This window comes from Pongo pygmaeus, chromosome 7 (assembly GCF_028885625.2).
Source record: "Pongo pygmaeus isolate AG05252 chromosome 7, NHGRI_mPonPyg2-v2.0_pri, whole genome shotgun sequence".
In the NCBI taxonomy this organism is placed as follows: Eukaryota; Metazoa; Chordata; class Mammalia; order Primates; family Hominidae; genus Pongo; species Pongo pygmaeus.
In genome coordinates this window covers 39,721,615-39,743,437 of record NC_072380.2, presented here as the reverse complement: position 1 = coordinate 39,743,437, position 21,823 = coordinate 39,721,615, and the positions used below count along the sequence as shown (strand labels likewise).

General features: G+C 35.0%; 1 protein-coding gene across 3 annotated transcripts in view; it reads right to left on the bottom strand.

The window, feature by feature from the left end:
- Nucleotides 1-1,205: 1,205 nt before the first annotated feature.
- The window catches only part of LOC129041948 (disintegrin and metalloproteinase domain-containing protein 5), a 133,733-nt gene continuing 113,115 nt past the window's right edge, over nt 1,206-21,823 (bottom strand). For all 3 annotated transcript variants that reach the window (XM_054497383.2, XM_054497385.2, XM_054497384.1), the window contains 3 exons: nt 18,968-19,130; nt 17,610-17,660; nt 1,206-1,373 (listed from right to left, as the gene is read on the bottom strand). In XM_054497383.2, the coding sequence (XP_054353358.1) occupies nt 1,361-1,373; nt 17,610-17,660; nt 18,968-19,130 (227 nt within the window). In that variant the 3' untranslated portion in view covers nt 1,206-1,360. The remainder of the gene's footprint in view (nt 1,374-17,609; nt 17,661-18,967; nt 19,131-21,823) is intronic.

Genomic DNA, 21,823 nt, shown 5'->3' with positions numbered 1-21,823 from the left:
AGCTTGCCTTGTTCCAGATCTTACAAGAAAAGCTTGCCTTTTTCCAGATCTTACAAGAAAAGCTTGCAGCTTTTCCTTGTTCAGTATGATGTTAGCTGTGGGGTTTAATTTTTAACACATGGCCTTTATTGTGTTTAGTTATATTCTTTCTATACCCAATTTTTTGATACCAATTGGGTATTCATATTCAGGAAGAGTTGGAGATAGATTTGAGCCATGATAGAAAAGTAGCTTCAACAAGCTATTGAAAACAACAACAGAAAAAAGGTGAACTACCCCCAAGAACAGTGGTTTGCTAGCAATTATTATACAGCTATTTCTGTGATGTGAGGGAGAGGAAGTCCACATTGATAGGTTTATCAGTCTCAGCAAAGGCTAATTTCAAGCTACCATTTGATATTTCTAGAAGAGTTGGTAATACATGCAAGTCATACATTATCATAATATACTAATTCCACCATAAAGATGCAATAATTATAACCTAAAAAGCAAAGATAAAAATACAACAAAATAATGAATAAATGGTATCTTTCAAGTATTGATTTTTAATTTATTTAGATTTAAGTAATGTTTTTAATAATGGCTGTTTAACAACTGACTTGCAAATATTCTGAAATTTTAACTGGTGAGCTCTGGTGAGATAGTATGAAATGGCTCTAGCACACTACTGCCAAGGGAACTTGTGAACAGCGAGATGATTCAGGCTCAATGGGGCCTGAACCATATAAAATTTGATAAACTCTAAGAATACAAAGTTAGGTTCATGACTTTGAAGAGAATCTGTGCAACTAAGTTGCTCTTAAGTTTTTGCTTCCTTAGCATCATGGTAAATCTACTTTTGGCAAACAGGTATTTTAACACACTAAAGTGGCTTTACAGCTTTCATAAATGAGCAGGAGTAAGAAGACAGGGATTGGACTCAGATATCATCTGCATAAATGTCACTGTAACCAGTCACAGAATAGCTAGACACTAGGAACTCTGAAGGAAAAGGGATAGGTCAGACTTGAGGGAGATTCTGGTCAACCTAAGAAGCAGAAGGGAAAACAGATACTCTCTGCTGTGAGGCTGACTGGCAGTCCCTCTTGGCTTTATGAGATGAGGGTCTTAGGTTCCTTTCATCTGATTCAGAGCATTTTATGGATCCAAATTTGATAGGGTAGAATTTGGACTGTAAATACAGAGAATTCAATGGACGTAAGTCATGAGATTCAGGCGATGATTTATTTCATGGTTTAAAACCCTCAGCAGTGACAAGAGCAATGAGAGAGAAATTGTGTTTTGTTCCTCCTTGGTTTGGGCCAGTTTCTGATAATGTATTTGTTACTCTCCTCTCTCCAAGCATTAGCATTCAAGGTTGTTAGAGACCGGTGCTGTAGGAGAAAACAAAACAAACGTCAATGTTGCTCATTTTTCTTTCTTGTAGCTAACACATTTCTAACTCAAGTAATTTTAAAACTATGGGTGATTAAAAGCAAAAAATTAAGAAAATTAAAATTCCGGAAAAATATTACCTGTTACCATGACTGAAGATACTCTTAGTTTTAAAATAGAAGTGACTGGTTAAAGTACACTGTTTTTTTATCCATGTTTGGTAACTATTTAGGTCAATAAATAAAGTGCCTTGAAAACTCCATTCTAAATATATTCAACGATTTTATTTTAAAATTAAAAGGTGGTAATTCTAAGTATCTTTTTATTAGATAACACCAACATGTACATATACACACACATGCATGCATGCACATTGGTGTGTATATCTATATAATGAAATTTTTAAAGAATGATCACCCCTGGTGCTGGGACTAATGATGATTACCATTTCATTCTTTTACTCACATATATATTTTAATCAATGTTTATTATGTGTTACCACTATAATAATAATAAGAATGATTCACACACTCACATACACACATTATTTATTGAATAAGAGAAGAAAGTGATGGTAAAGTCAAGATTCATGCATTCCAAGTTCTCTGGCTAGAAAAGGATCTTAACACCATTAAAAGTTAAAATCATTCTTTAGAACTTTAAAAAATAAAACCAGTTAAATATAAATGAATTCAAAATGTTTGCTGTAAACTTTATAAAACTGAAAAAGACAAAATATTTTAGAACCAAAATAAATAATATTTAAAAGCAGAAATTTATTAACAGTAGGCTAGGTCTAAAATCTCAATTTACATAACAGAAAGATTAGTGAAGGGAGAGATTTTTAAAGGTAAAATGTGCTAAGCTTCCTTCATACTAAAGGGAGTCTCAAAATGCCTCTAATTCCAGATGTTCATATTTCATATTTTCTACTTCTATTTCTATATTCTTTACAGAAATAGCTCATTATGAAGTGACATAGTGGAAAATTACAAAGAAAATTCAATAAGGTAGTAAAATAAAAGAAGTAGAATTTAAGATATGCTAGGGCTCAGAAAGTATACCACTCACATATCCAAACTAGCTAATAAATAAATAAATAATGAAAGTTACAACTTGATACAAACGGACTGATAATTTAGTAATAGATATTTTAAAACATACAAAAGTCTTCATATTACACTATATTTATTCTTGATATCTTCTAGGGATTTATCTCAGGCAATAACTGGACAACTGCTCACAGATATATATACATACCAGAATGCTTATTACAGTGTATTTGTAATAACTAAAAACTGGAAGTAGCATAAATATTCACAATAATAGACTTTCAAAATGTTAAATACAGTAAGACATTCTTCTTCAAAGGGTTAACTTGTTTAAGTTTCCTAGTCCTTTGTTTCCTGCTTTCAAGACAAGACTCCCTTACTCTCTGTGTTCCCTTGCCCTGGGAAACAACCTTCCTCGAAGTCTTTATCTATACAGCCCACCTTCCACCTCTGCTACTCACTCTGTAAATCACCCCTCCCATCACAACACCCCCTCCACCCTCCCCAACTCTCCCCGCCGCCAAAACTGTTTTCTCGCCAGTGTAATCGCATCCCTGCGGTTCCTTTTTCCCTTCTTAAGGGTATCTTACAAATGGCAAAAGTTTTTTTTTTTTTTAAAGTTGTACTATATATGGTAAGAACACAGCATGAATTCAAGATGGATTAAAGACTTAAATTTTAGACCTAAAACCATAAAAACCCTAGAAGAAAACCTAGGCATTACCATTCAGGACATAGGCATGGGCAAGGACTTCATGTCTAAAACACCAAAAGCAATGGCAACAAAAGCCAAAATTGACAAATGGGATCTAATTAAACTAAAGAGCTTCTGCACAGCAAAGGAAACTACCATCAGAGTGAACAGGCAACCTACAAAATGGGAGAAAATTTTCGCAACCTACTCATCTGACAAAGGGCTAATATCCAGAATCTACAATGAACTCCAACAAATTTACAAGAAAAAAACAAACAACCCCATCAAAAAGTGGGCAAAGGACATGAACAGACACTTCTCAAAAGAAGACATTTATGCAGCCAAAAAACACATGAAAAAATGCTCACCATCACTGGCCATCAGAGAAATGCAAATCAAAACCACAATGAGATACCATCTCACACCAGTTAGGATGGCAATCATTAAAAAGTCAGGAAACAACAGGTGCTGGAGAGGATGTGGAGAAATAGGAACACTTTTACACTGTTGGTGGGACTGTAAACTAGTTCAACCCTTGTGGAAGTCAGTGTGGCGATTCCTCAGGGATCTAGAACTAGAAATTCCATTCCACCCAGCCATCCCATTACTGGGTATATACCCAAAGGACTATAAATCATGCTGCTATAAAGACACATGCACACGTATGTTTATTGCCGCATTATTCACAATAGCAAAGACTTGGAACCAACCCAAATGTCCAACAATCATAGACTGGATTAAGAAAATGTGGCACATATACACCATGGAATACTATGCAGCCATAAAAAATGATGAGTTCATGTCCTTTGTAGGGACATGGATGAAATTGGAAATCATCATTCTCAGTAAACCATCGCAAGAACAAAAAACCAAACACTGCATATTCTCACTCATAGGTGGGAATTGAACAATGAGATTACATGGACACAGGAAGGGGAACATCACACTTCGGGGACTGTTGTGGGGTGGGGGGAGGGGGGAGGGATAGCACTGGGAGATATACCTAATGCTAGATGATGAGTTGGTGGGTGCAGCGCACCAGCATGGCACATGTATACATATGTAACTTACCTGCACATTGCACACATGTACCATAAAACCTAAAGTATAATAATAATAATAATAATAATAATAATAAATAAAATAAAATAAAATAAAAAAGAACACAGCATGAGATCGACCATCTTACCACATTTTTAAGTGTACAATACGGTTTTGTTAATTTTAGGGACAATGTTTTTCACCAGATCTCTAGAACATTTTCATCATGCATATTTGAGACTTTATGCCCACTGACAGGCAACTACCCATTTGCTCCACCCCCTGGTCCCTGGAAACCACCATTCTGCTCTAATTTTGTGAGTTTGACTTTTTAGATACCTTACATAAGTGGAATTATTCAGTGTTTGTCCTCAACGTTCATCCATGTTTTACATATTACCTGATCTTCTTTTTAAGGCTGAATAATATTCCATTAGATACATAGACATACACACACACACACACAGAGAGAGAGAGAGAGAGAGAGACAGAGCGAGAGAGAGAGAGAGAGAGAAAGGAGGAGAGAGATGCCACATTTATTTTTATCCACTTATTTATCAACGGACATTTAGGTTGTAGCCACACTTGGCAGTTGTGAATAGTGCTTCAGTGAACATTAGAATGCTAATATCTCTTCGGTTTCCTGATTTCAATTCTTTTCCATAAATTTCAAGAAGTAGAATTGCTGGATTATATGGTAATTTTATTTTTAATTTTTGATAACCTTCCATGTCATTTTCCATAATGGTTTCAACATTTTGCATTCCCACCAACAGCATACACAAAGATTGTAATTTCTCCACATCCTCCTCAACATTTCTCTGTTGTTGTTGTTTTTAAGATCCATCCTAACAGGTGTGAGGTGAAGCTCATTGTAGTTTTGATTAGCATACATTTGATAGTTAATGAAATTGAGCATCTTTTCATATGCCTATTGGCCACTTGTATGTCCTCTTTGGAGAAATGTCTATTGAAGTCTTTAGCCCATTTTTTAAATTATTAGGTATTTTGCTATAGAGTTGTAAGAGTCTTATATATTTTCTTTGGCAAAATGTCTATTCAAGTCTTAAGCTAACTTTTAATCAGGTTATTAGTTTTTTGCTATTGAGTTGAAAGAGTTCTTAATATATTTTGGGAATTAACCCCTTAACTGATAAATGGTTTGCAAATATTTTCTCCCATTCCATTGGATTTTCAGCATTTCCTTTGCTATGAAGAAGCTTTTGAGTTTAATGTTGCCCCATATGTCTTTTTTTTTATTTGTTGTCTGTGCTTTTCATGTCATATCCATGAAATCATTGCCAAGACCAATGTCATGAAGATTTTTCTCTATGCTTTCTTCTAAGAGTTTTATAATTCATATCTTACATTTAAGTCTTCAATCCATTTTGTGTTGGCCTTTGTATATAAGATAATGGCCCAATTTCATTCTTTAGCATGAGCATATAAAGTATTCCCAACACTATTTGTTAAAGAGACTATCTTTTGTGGTTCCATACGAATTTTTGGATTATTGTTTTATTTCTGTGAAGAATGTCATTGGTATTTTGATAGGGATTGCATTGAATCTGTAGATTGCTTTGGGTTATATGGACATTTAAAGAGTATTAATTCTTCCAATCCATGAGCTTGGGATATATTTCCACTTTTTTGTGTCCTCTTTAATTTCTTTTATAAGCGTTTTATTTTTATTTTTATTTTTATTTATAGAGTCTCACTCTGTCACCCAAGCTGGAGGTTGGTGGCATGATCTCGGCCCACTGCAACCTCTGCCTCCCATGCTCAAGTTATTCTCCTGCCTTGACCTCCCAAGTAGCTGGGATTACAGGCTTGCCTCACCATGCCTGGCTAATTTTTTTTTTTTTTTTTTTTTGGTATTTTAGTAGAGACGAAGTTTTGCCATGTTGCCCAGGGTGGTTTCAAACTTCTGAGCTCAGGCAATCCACCTGCCTTGGCCTCCCAAAGTGCTGGGATTACAGGCGTGAGCCACCGCACCCAGCTAGTTAGGTGTTTACAATTTTCATTGTAGCAATATTTCACTTCTATGATTAAATTTATTCCTAGGTATTTTTATAGCTGTTGTAAACAGGATTGCTTTCTTTATTTGTAGGTTGTTCACTGTTGGCATATAGAAATGCTACTAATTTTTGTTTGATTTTGTATCCCCTAATATCACCAAATACATTTATCACCTCTAACAGTTTTTTTCCCCTTGGTGGAGTCTTTAGATTTTTCTGAATATGAGATCATATCATCTGCACATAAGAATTTAATTTCTGCCTTTCCAATTTGCACACCCTTGATTTCTTTCTCTTGTCTAATCACTCTGACTAGGACTTCCAGTAGTATGATAAATAAAAGAAGTGAAATAGGGCATTCTTGTGTTGTTCTACATCATAAAGGAAAGGCTTTCAATTTTTCTCCATTGAGAACATTGCTGTCTATGAGTTTGATATACATGGCCTTTATTGTTTTGAGATATGTTCCTCTAAACTCTTTAAGAGTTTTTATTATGAAGTTATGTTGAATTTTACCAAATGCTTTTTCAGCCTCTATTGAAATGATCACATGGATTCTTTCCTTGATTCTATTTATGTGATGTATCACATTTATTGATGTGCATTGCTGAACCATCTTTGCATCCCTATGATGAATCCTACTTGATCATGATAAATAAGCTTTTTAATGTGTTGTTGAATTCAGTTTGCTAGTATTTTCTTGAGGATTTTTGCATGTTCATCAGGATGTTGGCCTGTAGTTTTTTGTTGTTATTGCTGTGCCTTTGTAAAGTTTTTGAAGGAAATGTTGGCCTTGTAGAATGATATTGGGAATATTCCCTCCTTCTCAATGTTTTGGAATAGTTTCAGTAAAATTGGTACTAGTTCTTCATTAAATATTTGGTAGAATACAATATTAAAGCTATCTAGTCCTGAACTTTTCTTGGATGGAAAACTTTTTATTGCAGCTACTATGTCATTATGCATTATTGATCTGTTCAGATTTTCTATTATTCATGGTTCAATCTTGATAGGCTGAATGTGTCTAATAATTTGTCCATTTCTTCTAGGTTTTCCAAATTATTGACACACTTTTGCTCATAATATCTCTACTTGAATGCTGTCTTTAAATTACTGAAGTGTCAATTGTAATGATTTTTCTCTAATTTGGGTTCATATAAATCATATCTTACACTTAAGTATTCAATCCATTTTTTTCCTTTTCTTAGTCAATGTAGCAAAAGATGTGTTTATCTTTTCAAAAACAAACTTCTTGCTTCATGGACCTTTCTAATTCTCAATTTCATTTATTTCTTCTCTAGTTTTTATTATTTGTTTTCTTCTACTAATGTGTGGTTTGATTTGTCCTTGCTTTTTTTCTTGCATTGCACCATGAGGTTGCATAACTGAAGTCTTTCTACTTTTTTGATGTCAGTATGTATAGGTATAAACTTTCCTTTTAGTACTGGTTTTGCTGCATTCCATAGACTTTGGTATGTTCTGTTTCCATTTTTATTTCCTTCAATTTTTAAAAATATTTCTTTCTTAATTTCTCTGTTGACACACTGGTCTTTCAGGAGCACATTGTTTAATTTTCGTGTATTTGTATAGTTTCCAAAGTTCCTCTTTTCATTGATTTCTAGTTTCATTCCATTGTTTTTCAAAACGATACCTGATATTATTCCATCTTGGAATGTGTTAAGACTTGTTTTGTGGCTTTACATATGATCTGTCCTGGAGGATGTTCTATGTGCCGATGAAATTAATATATATTCTGCACCAGTTACATAAAATATTCTGTAAATGTCAGTTAGGGCCATTTGATCTAGTGTTGTTTAATTCCAATATTTCATTGATGATTTTCTGTCTGGTGATCTGACCGTTGCTGAAAGTGTGGTGTTAAAAGGCCCCTACTGCTATTGCATTGCAGTCTATTGATGTCTCTGGGTATTTATTCTAGTCTTCAGAGTCTGGCTTTGTTTTTACTTGCCCTTCTTCAAAGGACTTTCCAAGAATTCAAAGAAGATTGAGTATTAAGTTACTTAAGTCTGTTGCCTCTACAGGCGTTTCAGTGGTAGAGGGATCTCTAAGCCCAGATATGCTGTATCTCTTGCAGACTCCTAAATACACAACTCTGATGGACTTGGAGGAAAATAGGGAGAAATTTCTCTGTTCACAGGCAAAGTCCCTTGCTCTCTTCTCTCTCCTTTCCCCAGGAAGAAGGAATCTGTCTGTGTAGTGGGCTGCCTGGAATTGGGAAAGGGGAGACACGAGCACTCCTGTAGCCATCACAGCTGGTACCCTGCTGTGTCACACCTGAAGCCTACAGCCTCCCAGATCAGCATAGTACTGGGGCTCACCTGGGGCTCATCTGAGGCCCGAAGCTACCATTGCCTGACTGCCATTGATGTTTCTTCAAGGCTACTTTAGTTAACTGGTGGTTCATCACACAGGTTGGACAAAGGTCCATCCCACAAGGGCAGCCAGATCTCTTCTAACCAAAGGTTAGAAGACCTAGAAACACCATTTAGGAGCAATGACCTGAAATTAGGACTTTGGGATTCTGCTGTATGCTTTATTTTCCTGTGCCTGGGCTGGTACCTGGTTGCAAAATAAAGTCAGTTGTACTCTTTCCTCTCCTTCTCCCAAGCAGAAAAAGTCTCTCTCCATACTACATGGTATGGAATTGGGAAAGGGGTGATGTAGGCACTCTCATGGCTGCCACAGCTAGTGTTGCGCTGGGCTGTACATCAAGCCTACAGCATCTGAGACCAGCACAGCACCAGGGATTACCCAAGGACTGTGGTCACTATGGCCTAGCTGCCACTCAAGGTTATTTGGGGCCCCAGGCCATGTTCATCAGCCTGCAGTGAAGTAGGCTGAGACTCGGGTTCCTCGTGCTGAAGCAGTGGATTCCCCTTGGCCCACGACTGATCTAAATGCTCGCTGTCAGCACTGGTGGAATTCTGCCTAGTGCTGTGTTCCGCTGTGACAGTGTAGCACTGAGTTTCAGTGCAAAGTTCCACACCAACTTTGCTTTCCCTCCCCCAAGAACACAGCCTCTCTTCTGTGGTATACTGCCTGGCACTGGGGGAGGGGTGATGCAGGCAATGGGACTCTGTCCTTTTGACCTCCTTCAGTGCATCCTTCCAGGTTATTATGCTAACACCATGTGATGTGATTGCTTATCTGGTTTTGGGCTCCTATGAAGATGCTTTCTTAAACTGATAATTGTTTGACTTGATGTTCTTGGTAGTGGGTACAATTGCTGAAGGATTCTATTCAGCCATCATGCCTTGCTAATGCCTTTTGTTAATTATCTTTTTCTGTTTAATCTTATGGTTATTTTGTCCCTCTTTTATTCTCTTGCTGTATTCCTTCATGTTTCATTTATTTTTTTATTGTATAATTCCTTTCTCTTTCACTTTTGTGTAACTTCTGTATTTTTATTACTATGCAGCTTATATTTAAAAATCTTATAACAGTTTGATTTGAACTGATACTAATCACATTTAAACACTACACTTTTATTGTCCTCCCAATACTTTGTTACTGATGTCACACTTTATATTACAATTTACATTATGTGTCCATTAACATATTCTTACTCATAATTATTTTAATGCTTTTGTCTTTTGATATTATAGTAGCATTAAAAGTGATTTACCCACCACCATTACATATTCTGAGGAATATCAGCTAGATGGTAAACTAGAGGTGCCTAATGCTCATCTCCTCCCACAAAAAAAGACCAAAACAACAAATAAGCTACATTTTGACCAAAAAGACTAAGGAGAGCTCAGATGTACAGCAAGGGAGTGGCAGAAATTTTGTGAAGCATAGAAACTCAGCGTGGCTGCACAGAGAAGAGAAGAAAACACTTTCCCTGTGCTACCCGATCCCCACAGTCAGAATCAGATGAAAACCTGAAGGGAAGTTTTTCTGCAGGGAAAAAGGTAAGCAGTAGACCCCAACAGTTCCCGTTATCAACACAGACACCACACTCTTTGCTACTGGAGAATCCTGTAGTCCTTACAGCCACTGACACCAGCCTAGGGAGCTTCCTGGAGTTCACATAGCACAGGATGCAGCAAAAGTAGTTCTAAGAGAGAAGTTTGTAGCAATAAATGCCTACATTAGAAAAGATGAAAGATCCCAAGTAAATAGCCAAACATTGTGCCTCAAGGAGCTGTAAAAAGAACAAATGAAATCCAAAGTTATTGGATGAAAGGAAATAATAAAGATTAGAACTGAAATAAAACAAATAGATGACCAAGAAACAACAAGAAAAAAATATCAATAAAACCAAGAGTTGATTATTTAAAAAATAAAATTGGCAAACTCCTAGAGTAATTTTTAAAAAGAGAGAGAGAGAGATAAGACTCAAATAAATAAATCAGAAATAAAAGTGGAGACATCACTACCAGATGCCTCAGAAATAAAAAAGGTTTAAAAAGGGTGATTATGAGGAATTATATGTCAACAAAATTGATAACTTTGAGGAAATAGATTCCTAGAAAAACATCATCTGAAGATTGAATCAGGAGGAAATAGATAGCTTGAAGAATCAAAAACATTTCAGCAATAAAAATCCCAGGACCAGATGGCTTCACAGCTGAATTCTACCAAAAATTCAGGGAAGAATTATTATCAGTATTTCTTAAATTTTTCCAAAAATTAGAGCTGAACGGAACACTTTCTAAAACATTTTACAAGACCAGCATCACCTTGATGCCTAAGTCAGAGACACTGCCCAAAAAAATAAATAAATGAAACTACAGGCCAGTATCTCTGATGAACACTGATGCAAAAATCATCAATAATACAGTAGCAAACTGAACTCAACAACACATCAAAAGTTTACACATCATAACCAGGTTGGATTTATTCCTGGCATGCAAGTCTGCTTTAACACATGCAAATCAATATGCCATATCACATTAACCGAATAAAAAAATAAAAACCTCATGATCATGTAAATTTACACACAAAGAAGTGTAGGAGGATCAGTCACGGTGGTGGGAAAAATTATAGGAAAGACGCAAACCTTCTTGGAAGGCTGGGTAGTTTTGCAAAAGCTTCGGAAGAGAATTATGGCTGAAGGCAGCCAAATTCTCTTATCCAGAGGCTGAGGGCAAAGGGTAGATAACAAGGGAATGTAAAGGAACTTATCTAGATAAATTTGTTTATTTATGTCTCCAGAAACCAACTTTTGATCATTCACACGCAGGACTGCTCTATACTCAGGGGGGTCAACGATGTTAATTACCCACAAATTGTGTTTGCTCCAAGCCTTTGTCATTAAATCTGCACTAAATAAATACGAGCATCTCCAGCTTATTGGGGCTGTACTCTCGTCAGCGGTGCTAAGCTGTGCAGTTCCCTAGCTGCGTTCTCAGGCAAAATACCTGTGTCTGTGTATTTCTTTCATTGGTTGCTTAGCCAGAGTCTGTGGGACAGACTCATCAAAGAAGCTTTTGACAAACTTCAGCATCCTTTTCTAATATTTTCAACCGTTTAGATATATAAGACAATTTTCTCAACATAATAAAGGACATTTGTTAAAAACCCATAGCTAACATCATAAAGCATTTGCACTAAGATCTGGTATAAGGCAAAAATGCCCATTCTCATCATTTCTATTCAACATAGTACTGGAAGTACTAGTACATACAATCAGACAAGGAAAATAAATAAAAGGCATCCAAATCAGAAAGGAGAAAGTAAATTATCTCTATCTGCAATTGACATAATCCTATATGTAGAAAACCCCAAAGCTTAGAAAAAACCAACAAATGAACTCAGTATAGTTGTAGGATACAAAATCAATATAAAAAATCACAAGCATTTTTATATACAAAGAACCACCTAGCTGAAAAAGAAATTAATAAAATGGTTCCATTTCTGATAACATCAAAAACATAATATACTTAGAATTCAAATTAATCAAGGAGGTGGAACATTTATACACTGAACACTATGAAACATTGATTAAAGGAGATGAAGAAGACACAAATAAATGTAAAGATATGCCAGGTTCATGGATCAAAATAATATTGAAATGTTCATGATATTCAAATCAATATATAGATTTAACAAAATCTCTCTAGAAATTCCAGTGGCATTCCTCACAGAAATAGAAAAACAAACCTAAAATTCATATGGAACCACAAAAAATTCCAAATAGTTAAACCAATACTGAGAAAGAAAAACAAAGTTGGAGACTTTGCACTTCCAGATTTTAAGTTATATTACAAAGTTATAGTAATCAAAACATTAATGGCACTGACATAAAAACAGAAACATTGACCAATGGAACAAAACAGGGAGCCCAGAAATAAATCCAAACATATACAGTCAACTAATTTTCAACAAGGGCACCTAGAGGACAGAATGGGGAAACAGTAGTCTCTTCAATAAGTGGTTCTGGAAAAACTAGATTTTCATATACAAAAGAATAAAATCAGATTCTTTCTTACACCATACACAACAATGAAATCAAAAAGGAAAAAAAAGCCTAAATTTTTGACCTGAAATAATAAAACTCTTAACAGAGAACACAGAAGGAAAGCTCTTTGATACTGGCCTTAGCAATTAATTTTTAGACATCACACCAAAGCTCAGGCCACAGAACAAAAACGAATAAATGGAACTATGTTAATCTAGCAAGCTTCTGTACAGCTAAAGAAGCAATATAATGAAAGGAGAACCTATAGACTAGGAAAAATATTTGCAAACCACATCTCTGGCAAAAGATTAATATCCAAAATGTATAAAATACTTTTACAATTCAATTGCAGAAAAACAAATTGATCAAAAAATGGGCAAATAACCTAGACAGACAGTTCTCCGAGGAAAACATAAAAATGAAGAACAGGTATATGGAAAGTTACTCAACATCACTAATCCATAGGTCATCAAGGAAATGCAATTTAAAACCCACTATATATTGAAAAGATCACTTTTTTATCCACTAAATAATAGTGGCACCAGAAGTATAAATAAGATGTGAGTATATTATGGAACTGTTTCTGAACACTTCATTCTTTTTTATTGGTTTATTTGTCTATCCTATGATGCTCCTATATTGTTTTGATTACTTAACAAAAGTTGTCAATATCAGGTAGTATAAGTTTTCTTTTTCCTGTGTTTTCAAGGTTATGTTGACTATATGACTCCATTTATCTTTATATAAATTTTACAATCTAATTTTAATTTTCCACCAAAAAATGTCAAGATATTTATTTTGGGATTGCATTAAATCTACATATCAATTAGGGAAGAATTATATCTTAAAAATATTGAACAGTATGTTCCTCAACTGGTTTAGATATTAAAATTCTCAGCAGTATTTCACATTACACGTGTAACTGTATTGCACTTTTTCACTGGATATATATCCCTATGTATCATATCTACATATTTCCCTATACTATATATAGTTGAATTTTTTAAACTTCATTTTATAACTGTTGCTTACACAAAAATAAAATTGATTTTTATATGTAGCCTTGTATCGAAAAACCTTATATTTTGTTTATTAATTTTGTTTTGTTATTTCTTCAAATTTTTGTGCATTAAAATTTGAAGCCATATCATCTGCAAACAATAACAGTATTCTTTCTTCATTTCTGATCTTACTACACTTGCTTACTTGTTTCTTACCTTATTTTACCGGCTAGGATTTCCCATATGATGTTGAAAATGTCAATGTTGAAAACAATAGTGGACATCCTCCTGACCTCAGGAAGGAAACATTCACCATTTCGCTATTAACTAAAATAGTTGTATGCTTTTTTGAAGATGTTCCTTATCAGTTTTTAAAAGATTTTTTTCATTAGTTAACTAGGAATTTTTATCATAAAAGTGTTTTTTTTTTCTTTAAAGGGTATTTTTCTTTATCTATAGAAATTATCATATACTTTTTTCTCCTTTTTCCTTAATATGGCGAAACATATTTTAAACTAGTTTTTCATTCCTAGATACCTAGGTTATCTGCATGGCCATAATATATTATCCTCTATAATACTAAGTGGATTTATTTAGAAATGTTTTATTTAGAATTTCTACATCTGTAATTAGAAATAGATCTATAATTTTCCTTTCTGATAGTTCCCTTAAATTTGGGGGCCATAAGGCTAGGCTGACCTCATAAAACATGATGAGAAATGCTCCTTTTTTTGTATTCTCTGCATAAGTATACATAAGAGTGATATTACAGTAGTCCCCTCTTATCTGCAGTTTTGTTTTTTATGGTTTAAATTATCTTCAGTCAACCACACTTCAAAAAAAAAAACTCCAGTATTTTGAGACAGAGAGATCATATTCACATAACTTTTATTACATTATACTGTAATAATTGTTCAATTATATTATTATTTATTCTTAATCTCTTGATGTGTCTAATTTACAAATTAAACTTAATCATAGGTACATATGTATAGGAAAAAACAAGTAAATGTAGAATTTGATACTATTTGTGATTTTAGACATCCATTACGGGTCTTGGAATGTCTCCCACACACACAGATAAGGGGGGACTGCTGTATTTCTGTATTTCTTCCTGAAACATCTGGATGTAATAGTTTGAATTATTGTCCTCAATTCTTCACTTTTATCTTAAGATATGATTATTTATACATGTTCTTTGCCATGTGACTTGGTAGTATCTCCCATTATAGTGGATGGAGTATATTACGCACCCCACCTTCATTGACATTGAGTTTGATGTTGTTACTTGTTTATATAATAAAATATAAGCTGATGGAATTAAGGAAATGTTCACTGAATTTGGCTTGGCTTTGTGTTCTGATGCATGCCGTGAAAAGATCATGCTCAAGCATCCACTTTGTGAGAAAGTTCTAAATTACAGCTTCCAGATCTTGAATAAATATAGACTTCTTTATATTTTCTTTTTTTTCCTCTCTATTCCATTTTGAGAAGATGGAAAGAAGTGTTTTTTTAAAAAATGTATTGTATTTTAACTAAATATTTAAACTTATCAACTTCTAATGTCCAGAAAATTAAACATGATACCATTTTATTACATAATAGTAATTTGTATCATTTCTCATTTTATTTTGGACTACTAGCTAACGTTTATCAATTATATTAATCTTTTCAAAGAATCAGCTTTTGTCTTTGCTTATGTTTTTTTCTGTTTATTTTCCTTTACATTATTTCTGCTCTTTAGTATTTCCTTCCATCCATAATTTTTGAGTGTAAATAGCTCTTTTTTCTATCTTTTTGGTAGGAATTATAATAAAAACACTTTTGATTATTTTATCTTCTATAATATGCATCACAAAAGGATCAAAGTAAGGATAAAAGATAATCTTGCCTAGAAAGCAGAAGTATGCTTAATTTTTGTAGAACCTAAAACAGCCAGCATTGACAATAGAATTAGGATAGTGATGGCCCATACTTAACAGTGCTTCTCTTAAAAGTAGGAATTCCCTCACTGCAGATATTTATCTCAATATTTGCTAAATGAATCATCACAGTCAGTGTTTAACTTTGTACTCCAAGGATGAAGAGAGAACCTGAGAAATAATATTGGATGCTACTTGAAATACTCTCTCATTTTATAGTCTATCCAACATTTGGTAGGGAAAATCTGTATATACTGGTAGTAAAAGAAGAATATCTAATTTTATAAAATGTTGTGTTTGATTCTTCCATAATCTGATCCCTAAATTTACTATCTCAGATGAATTGAGACAGAGAAATGAATGATAATTTCAAGGCTCAAACTTACTCTCAGTAATTTTTTTTTTCTGAAATAATAGCAGAACTATAAGCATCTATGACATCATTTAGAGCAGGGGTCCCCAACCCCACAGCCATGGCCTCTTAGGAACCAGGCCACCAGGCAACCTATAGAAAGGGAGAAAATTTTTGCCATCTACTCATCTGACAAAGGGCTAATATCCAGAATCTACAAAGAACTCAAACAAATTTACAAGAAAAAAACAAACAACCCCATAAACAAGTGGGTGAAGGATATGAACAGACACTTCTCAAAAGAAGACATTTATACAGCCAAAAGGCACATGAAAAAATGCTCATCATCACTGGCCATCAGAGAAATGCAAATCAAAACCACAATGAGATACCATCTTACACCAGTTAGAATGGTGATCATTAAAAGGTCGGGAGACAACAGGTGGTGGAGAGGATGTAGAGAAATAGAAACACTTTTACACTGTTGGTGGGACTGTAAACTAGTTCATCCATTGTGGAAGACAGTGTAGCGATTCCTCAAGGATCTAGAACTAGAAATACCATTTGACCCAGCCATCCCATTACTGGGTATATACCCAAAGGATTGTAAGTCATGCTGCTATAAAGACACATGCACACGTATGTTTATTGCAGCACTATTCACAATAGCAAAGACTTGGAACCAAGCCAAATGTCCATCAATGATAGACTGGATTAAGAAAATGTGGCACATATACACCATGGAATACTATGCAGCCATAAAAAAGGATGAGTTCATGTCCTTTGTAGGGAAATGGATGAAGCTAGAAACCATCATTCTCAGCAAACTATCGCAAGGACAAAAAATCAAACACCACATGTTCTCACTCATAGGTGGGAATTGAACCATGAGAAAACTTGGACACAGGAAGGGGAACATCACACACCGGGGCCTGTTTTGGGGTGGGGGGAGGGGGGAGGGATAGCATTAGGAGACATACCTAATGTAAATGACGAGTTACTGGGTGCAGCACACCAACATGGCACATGTATACATATGTAACAAACCTGCATGTTGTGCACATGTACCCTAGAACTTAAAGTATAATAAAATATATATATATATATTTAAAAAAAAGGAATCAGACCACACAAAGCACGAGGTGAGCACAGGCCAGCAAGCATTACTGCCTCAGCTCCACCTCCTGTCAGGTCAGCAGTGGCATTAGATTTTCATAGCAGCATGAACTCTATTGTGAACTGCACGTGTGAGAGGTCTAGGTTGCACACTCCTTATGGGAATCTAATGATTGATGATGTGAGCTGAAACTATCCCCCTCTACCCTGCCCTGTGGAAAAATTTTCTTCCACTAAACCGGTCCCTGATGCCAAAAAGGATGGTACCGCTGATTACAGCATCAGTTATCTTTTTATATGCCAGTAACATATCACTAAAACACAAATGCTCCTACCCGATGCTAAAAAAAAAAAAAAACTCACGATTTACATGCTCATAGATGGTAGTTGCCAGTGTGATTGCACAAAAATCTCTCCTTTTATAGGTCAAGAAGGAGAGGCTGAGATATCACAAAACCAAGTTTTATTATTTATTATTATAAAATGACCTATAGAGAGAATTAAACAAATACATAAAAAATGCTTGGTTTCAAACTAACCATTTTTAAGTGCTCCTAAGCAATGATCAAAACTTACAATGCAAAATGATTCAACACACAGTTCTATACTCACCTTTCACTGAGGGATGACTTGCTGTTACTGCTGCTTTCTTCTGACACAGAGCTATAAAATTGATAAACTTTGTTTTAAAGTGACAAAAATTGTAATTCTTGAATAGTTAAATAACTGAATGAAAACTGTTCTTCAAAGAAATAGCGATTCAAATAAATGAAAGGTCTCCTTTTAACAACTTAAACAGGTAGTTTCAATATTAGAACAAATGCCATCAGTTACCTCAGTCTGGTAATTGAGTCTTCTCATTCTCACTCTACATTTAATTAAGAATTTATGTTGTAAACCCACATTTATATAGGCAGCTCCCCTTATTTTATGATATCCCTAATTCCTCAGTTCCAATAAGCCAAACCATAAAGTAGCACTCAAAAATTTTAAATACTTTTTCTTTACAGCTCAATATATTTCTTTCTCTCTCTCAGAAAGTATAAACACGTTTTATCTTTGCATCAGTTCTCAGAGGGTAAAACTAGATGTAAACATATCTGTGATGAAATATTGTAAATTATGAATAAGGGGCTCAATATGATATTTAAAAATTTGTGCAACTGATTACAGATAACATGATGATTTCACTCATTAAATGGATGTACTCAAAAGTTTAGATATATTGAAAAGCTATTATTATCTCCCATTCTGTAGAGTTATAGAGAATAATCTTAAGGAAATAAAGATTAAATCACTTACTCACGGTATCACAGTATTACATGCAAGATTAATAACTTAAAACGAGGTTTCCTGAAGCTAAGTGTAATTGTCTTCCTACATGGTAGTGCCTCCTGTCTCTTTAACCTGACATTATTAACTACACATGTAGTTTCTAATTAAGAAATGATTTTACAAATCAGCAATATCTATATTTAGAAAAATAAATATTGTCAAAATAGGTTTATAGATATTATCTCTAATTGAGAGAGGTGTTCTAATAAAGATGTTTATCACTGGCCTGAGAATCTGTATCTAATAAATTTAGTTTTTGGAAGTTCCCTTGAAATGCAGTGTCATATAATTCTAATAGAGCTCATAGGTGATATGACTGTATGGACAGGGTCGGTGAACTAAGGGGCTAAATAAACCTCCAAAATTCTCCTGGCAGCCATATCTGCTCTTACCATGATACTAGTGGTAAACTCTGTGGTTTTAGTAATTTGTAAGATGAGAAAAAATATCAAAACAAATAACAAAGGGCATCAAACCATTTTTTAAATGTCTCCCTGAGCCTCTCTTTATATTGGCTTACCTACAGTTGGAGATTATTCCTGATGAAACATAAATACATTTTTCTTGTCTTTCTTAATGTAATAAGAGTAAATATATGTATATATATTTTTTTACATATATATGTATATACACACCTCTCACTTTCAGTTTCCCCTCTATAGCATAGCTCTCTCAATTTTTTCCGTTTTATTAAAATGGCAGTAGTAATAAGAAGCACAGGTAGAGAAATGTAGAAAATGAATTGAAACCGTTGTTTTTGGAAAGTGGCCTGTCTTCCCTCCTCCATGTAACTTTTCTCTGGAATGAAAAACAGCAATTTTAAGTCAGATATTTTATTATCCCAATGAAAAGGAGAAGATATCATTACCAACATCATTTCCAAACATCAAACATTTCTTTCATATATATAAAGTGAATATAATAAAAACAAAAACACTAAACTAATATACCAAATGGGATGTTACTAGTGTTTTATTGATGATTTTTGAGTTCTCAACCTTCCACCATATGATGAACTAATATCTTATTCGATCAGTTTCTCCGGAGAACCCTGATTAATACAGATTTTGGTACCAAGATATGAGGTGCTGCTCTAAGAAATACCTAAAAATATAGCAGTGGCTTTGGGACTGGGTAATGGGTAGAGGTTGGAATCATTTTAAGGTGTAAACTAAAAAAAAGCCTAGATTGCAATAAAGGACTGTTGATAGAAATATAGATATTAAAGGTGATTCTGGTGAGGGCACTGAGAGAAAAGAGAACGCCTACCTCTTCTTAGAGAATACGTACATAATCATGAACAGAATGTTGGGAGAAATATGAATATTAAAGGTGCTTCTAGTGAGGTCTTAGACAGAAGTAAGGCAACATGCTATTGGACAATGAAGGAAAGGTCATTCCTGTTAAAAAGTGGCAAAGACTTGGCTAACTTGTGTTCTAAAGTTTTGTGAAAGATAGAGTTTCCAAGCTGACATTGGATAATGGCTGAGGTGACCCCTAGGCAAAATATTCAAGATATGGCCTGAGTCCTCCTGACTGCTTATGGTAAAATGAAAGAGAGGAGAGATGGATGAAAGAAGTAATTGAAATAATTGTTAACCAGAAATTCTCAGCCTATCCATATTTCCCAAAATCAGAAAACATGTTCTGGAGAGTATACCAAGGGTGTGGCTAGAAAATCATTTGATAAAGAGATTATGGATGTGAATAATGGATTTAATCAGCCATCTCAGCAGAAACCAGAAACATAAGACAATACCAGCATAGATGGAATTATACTGGCAGAGACATTGCCAGTTGGAAATGAAGGAAAAAGAATGGGACAAAAGGGCTATTTTGCTATGAGCATGCTTTATCTTTCAAGAAAAGCAAACAATAATTGCGCCATTGACTCAAAGATTATCAGGGTGCCACAGACCAAAGGATCAAGGCTGCATTCTCTTTGGTTATACAGGGTGGGGCCTCCTTTTTAATTTCAGTGGACCAAGTTGCCCTAGCCCAGTGCCTTATGGGTGGGACATTGTAAAGATAGTATGAACAGGGGAGGCTCCCAAGCCAACGGAGTGGGGCTGCCACCTAGGATAGTGGAAGTAATGCACCACCTCAGTGAGCCTGGAAGGAAGAACATTAAGCCAAATAGGATTTGGATAGGATTTAATTTACATCTCAGTTCATATGGGAGATTAAAGATAAAGCAATTGAGGTGTCTGGTGTGTAGTGTATGGCCAACTCTCAAGCCTAAGACACAATGGAACTTGCACTGCTTGGTTTTGGAATTTCTTGAAACCCATTACCTCTTCCTTCCTTCTAATTTCTCCCTTTTGGAATGGGAATGTCTGTCCTATGCTTATTTCATCACTATACTTTTGAAACAGGGCTGGGCACGGTGGCTCATACCTGTAATCCCAGCACTTTGGGAGGCCGAGGCGGGCAGATCAGGAGGTCAGGAGATCAAGACCATCCTGGCTAATACAGTGAAACCCCGTCTCTACTAAAAATACAAAAAATTAGCTGGGGGCGGTGGTGGGCGCCTGTAGTCTCAGCTACTCGGGAGGCTGAGGCAGAAGAATGGTGTGAACCCGGGAGGCGGAGCTTGCAGTGAGCAGAGATCGTGCCACTGCACTCCAGCCTGGGTGACAGAGCAAGACTCCGTCTCAAAATAAATAATTAAATAAATAAATAAAATATATTTTGGAAACACATAACTTGTCTGGTTTTACACGTTCACAGTTGGGGAGAAATTTTGTCTCAAGATAAATCATATCTCAAATGTTACCCATTCCTGATTTAGATGCTATTCAGATGAGACTTTCTACTTAAAATTGATGCTGGAATGGCTTAAGGCTTTTGGGACTCTTGGGATGGGATGAATTTTTTTTTTGCATGTAAGAAGAACATGAATTTGGGGAACACAGAGTGGAATTTTATGGACTGAATTGTGTCCCCCTAAATACATATGTTCAAGCCTCTACCCCCAATGTGATGATATTTGGAGATGAGGACTTTGAGAAATAATTATGGTTAAATGAGGTAATAAGTGTGGGGTCCTAATCTGATGGGATTGTTGTCTTCATAAAAAGAGGAGGAGAGACCAGAATGCATGTGCTCCCTCCCTCCCTCTCTCTCTTTCTGTCTCTCTCTCTATCTCTCCCTCTCTCCATTCACAGAATTATTGTTGAAAAGATGTGGCAAAATTACTATTAATTGCAGTTTACATCATTTCAAAAATGTTCATCCCCAAAAATAAACAAATAGACTTCTCAATATAGTGATAATCCATTGATAAAACTTGTGCACAAATAAGAGTAGATTTTCTACATGTAACAAGTAATGTTGAAATACAATGAAAGAAAATATCTCCCAATAACCAGTTTTTAACAAAACCATGCCCTTTTTAAAAATGATAAATTTCTGATCTATAAGACCCTATTATACCTATACAGGGATGAAAGAGACAAAAAGATACCACTTCATACCCATCAGGATGGCTA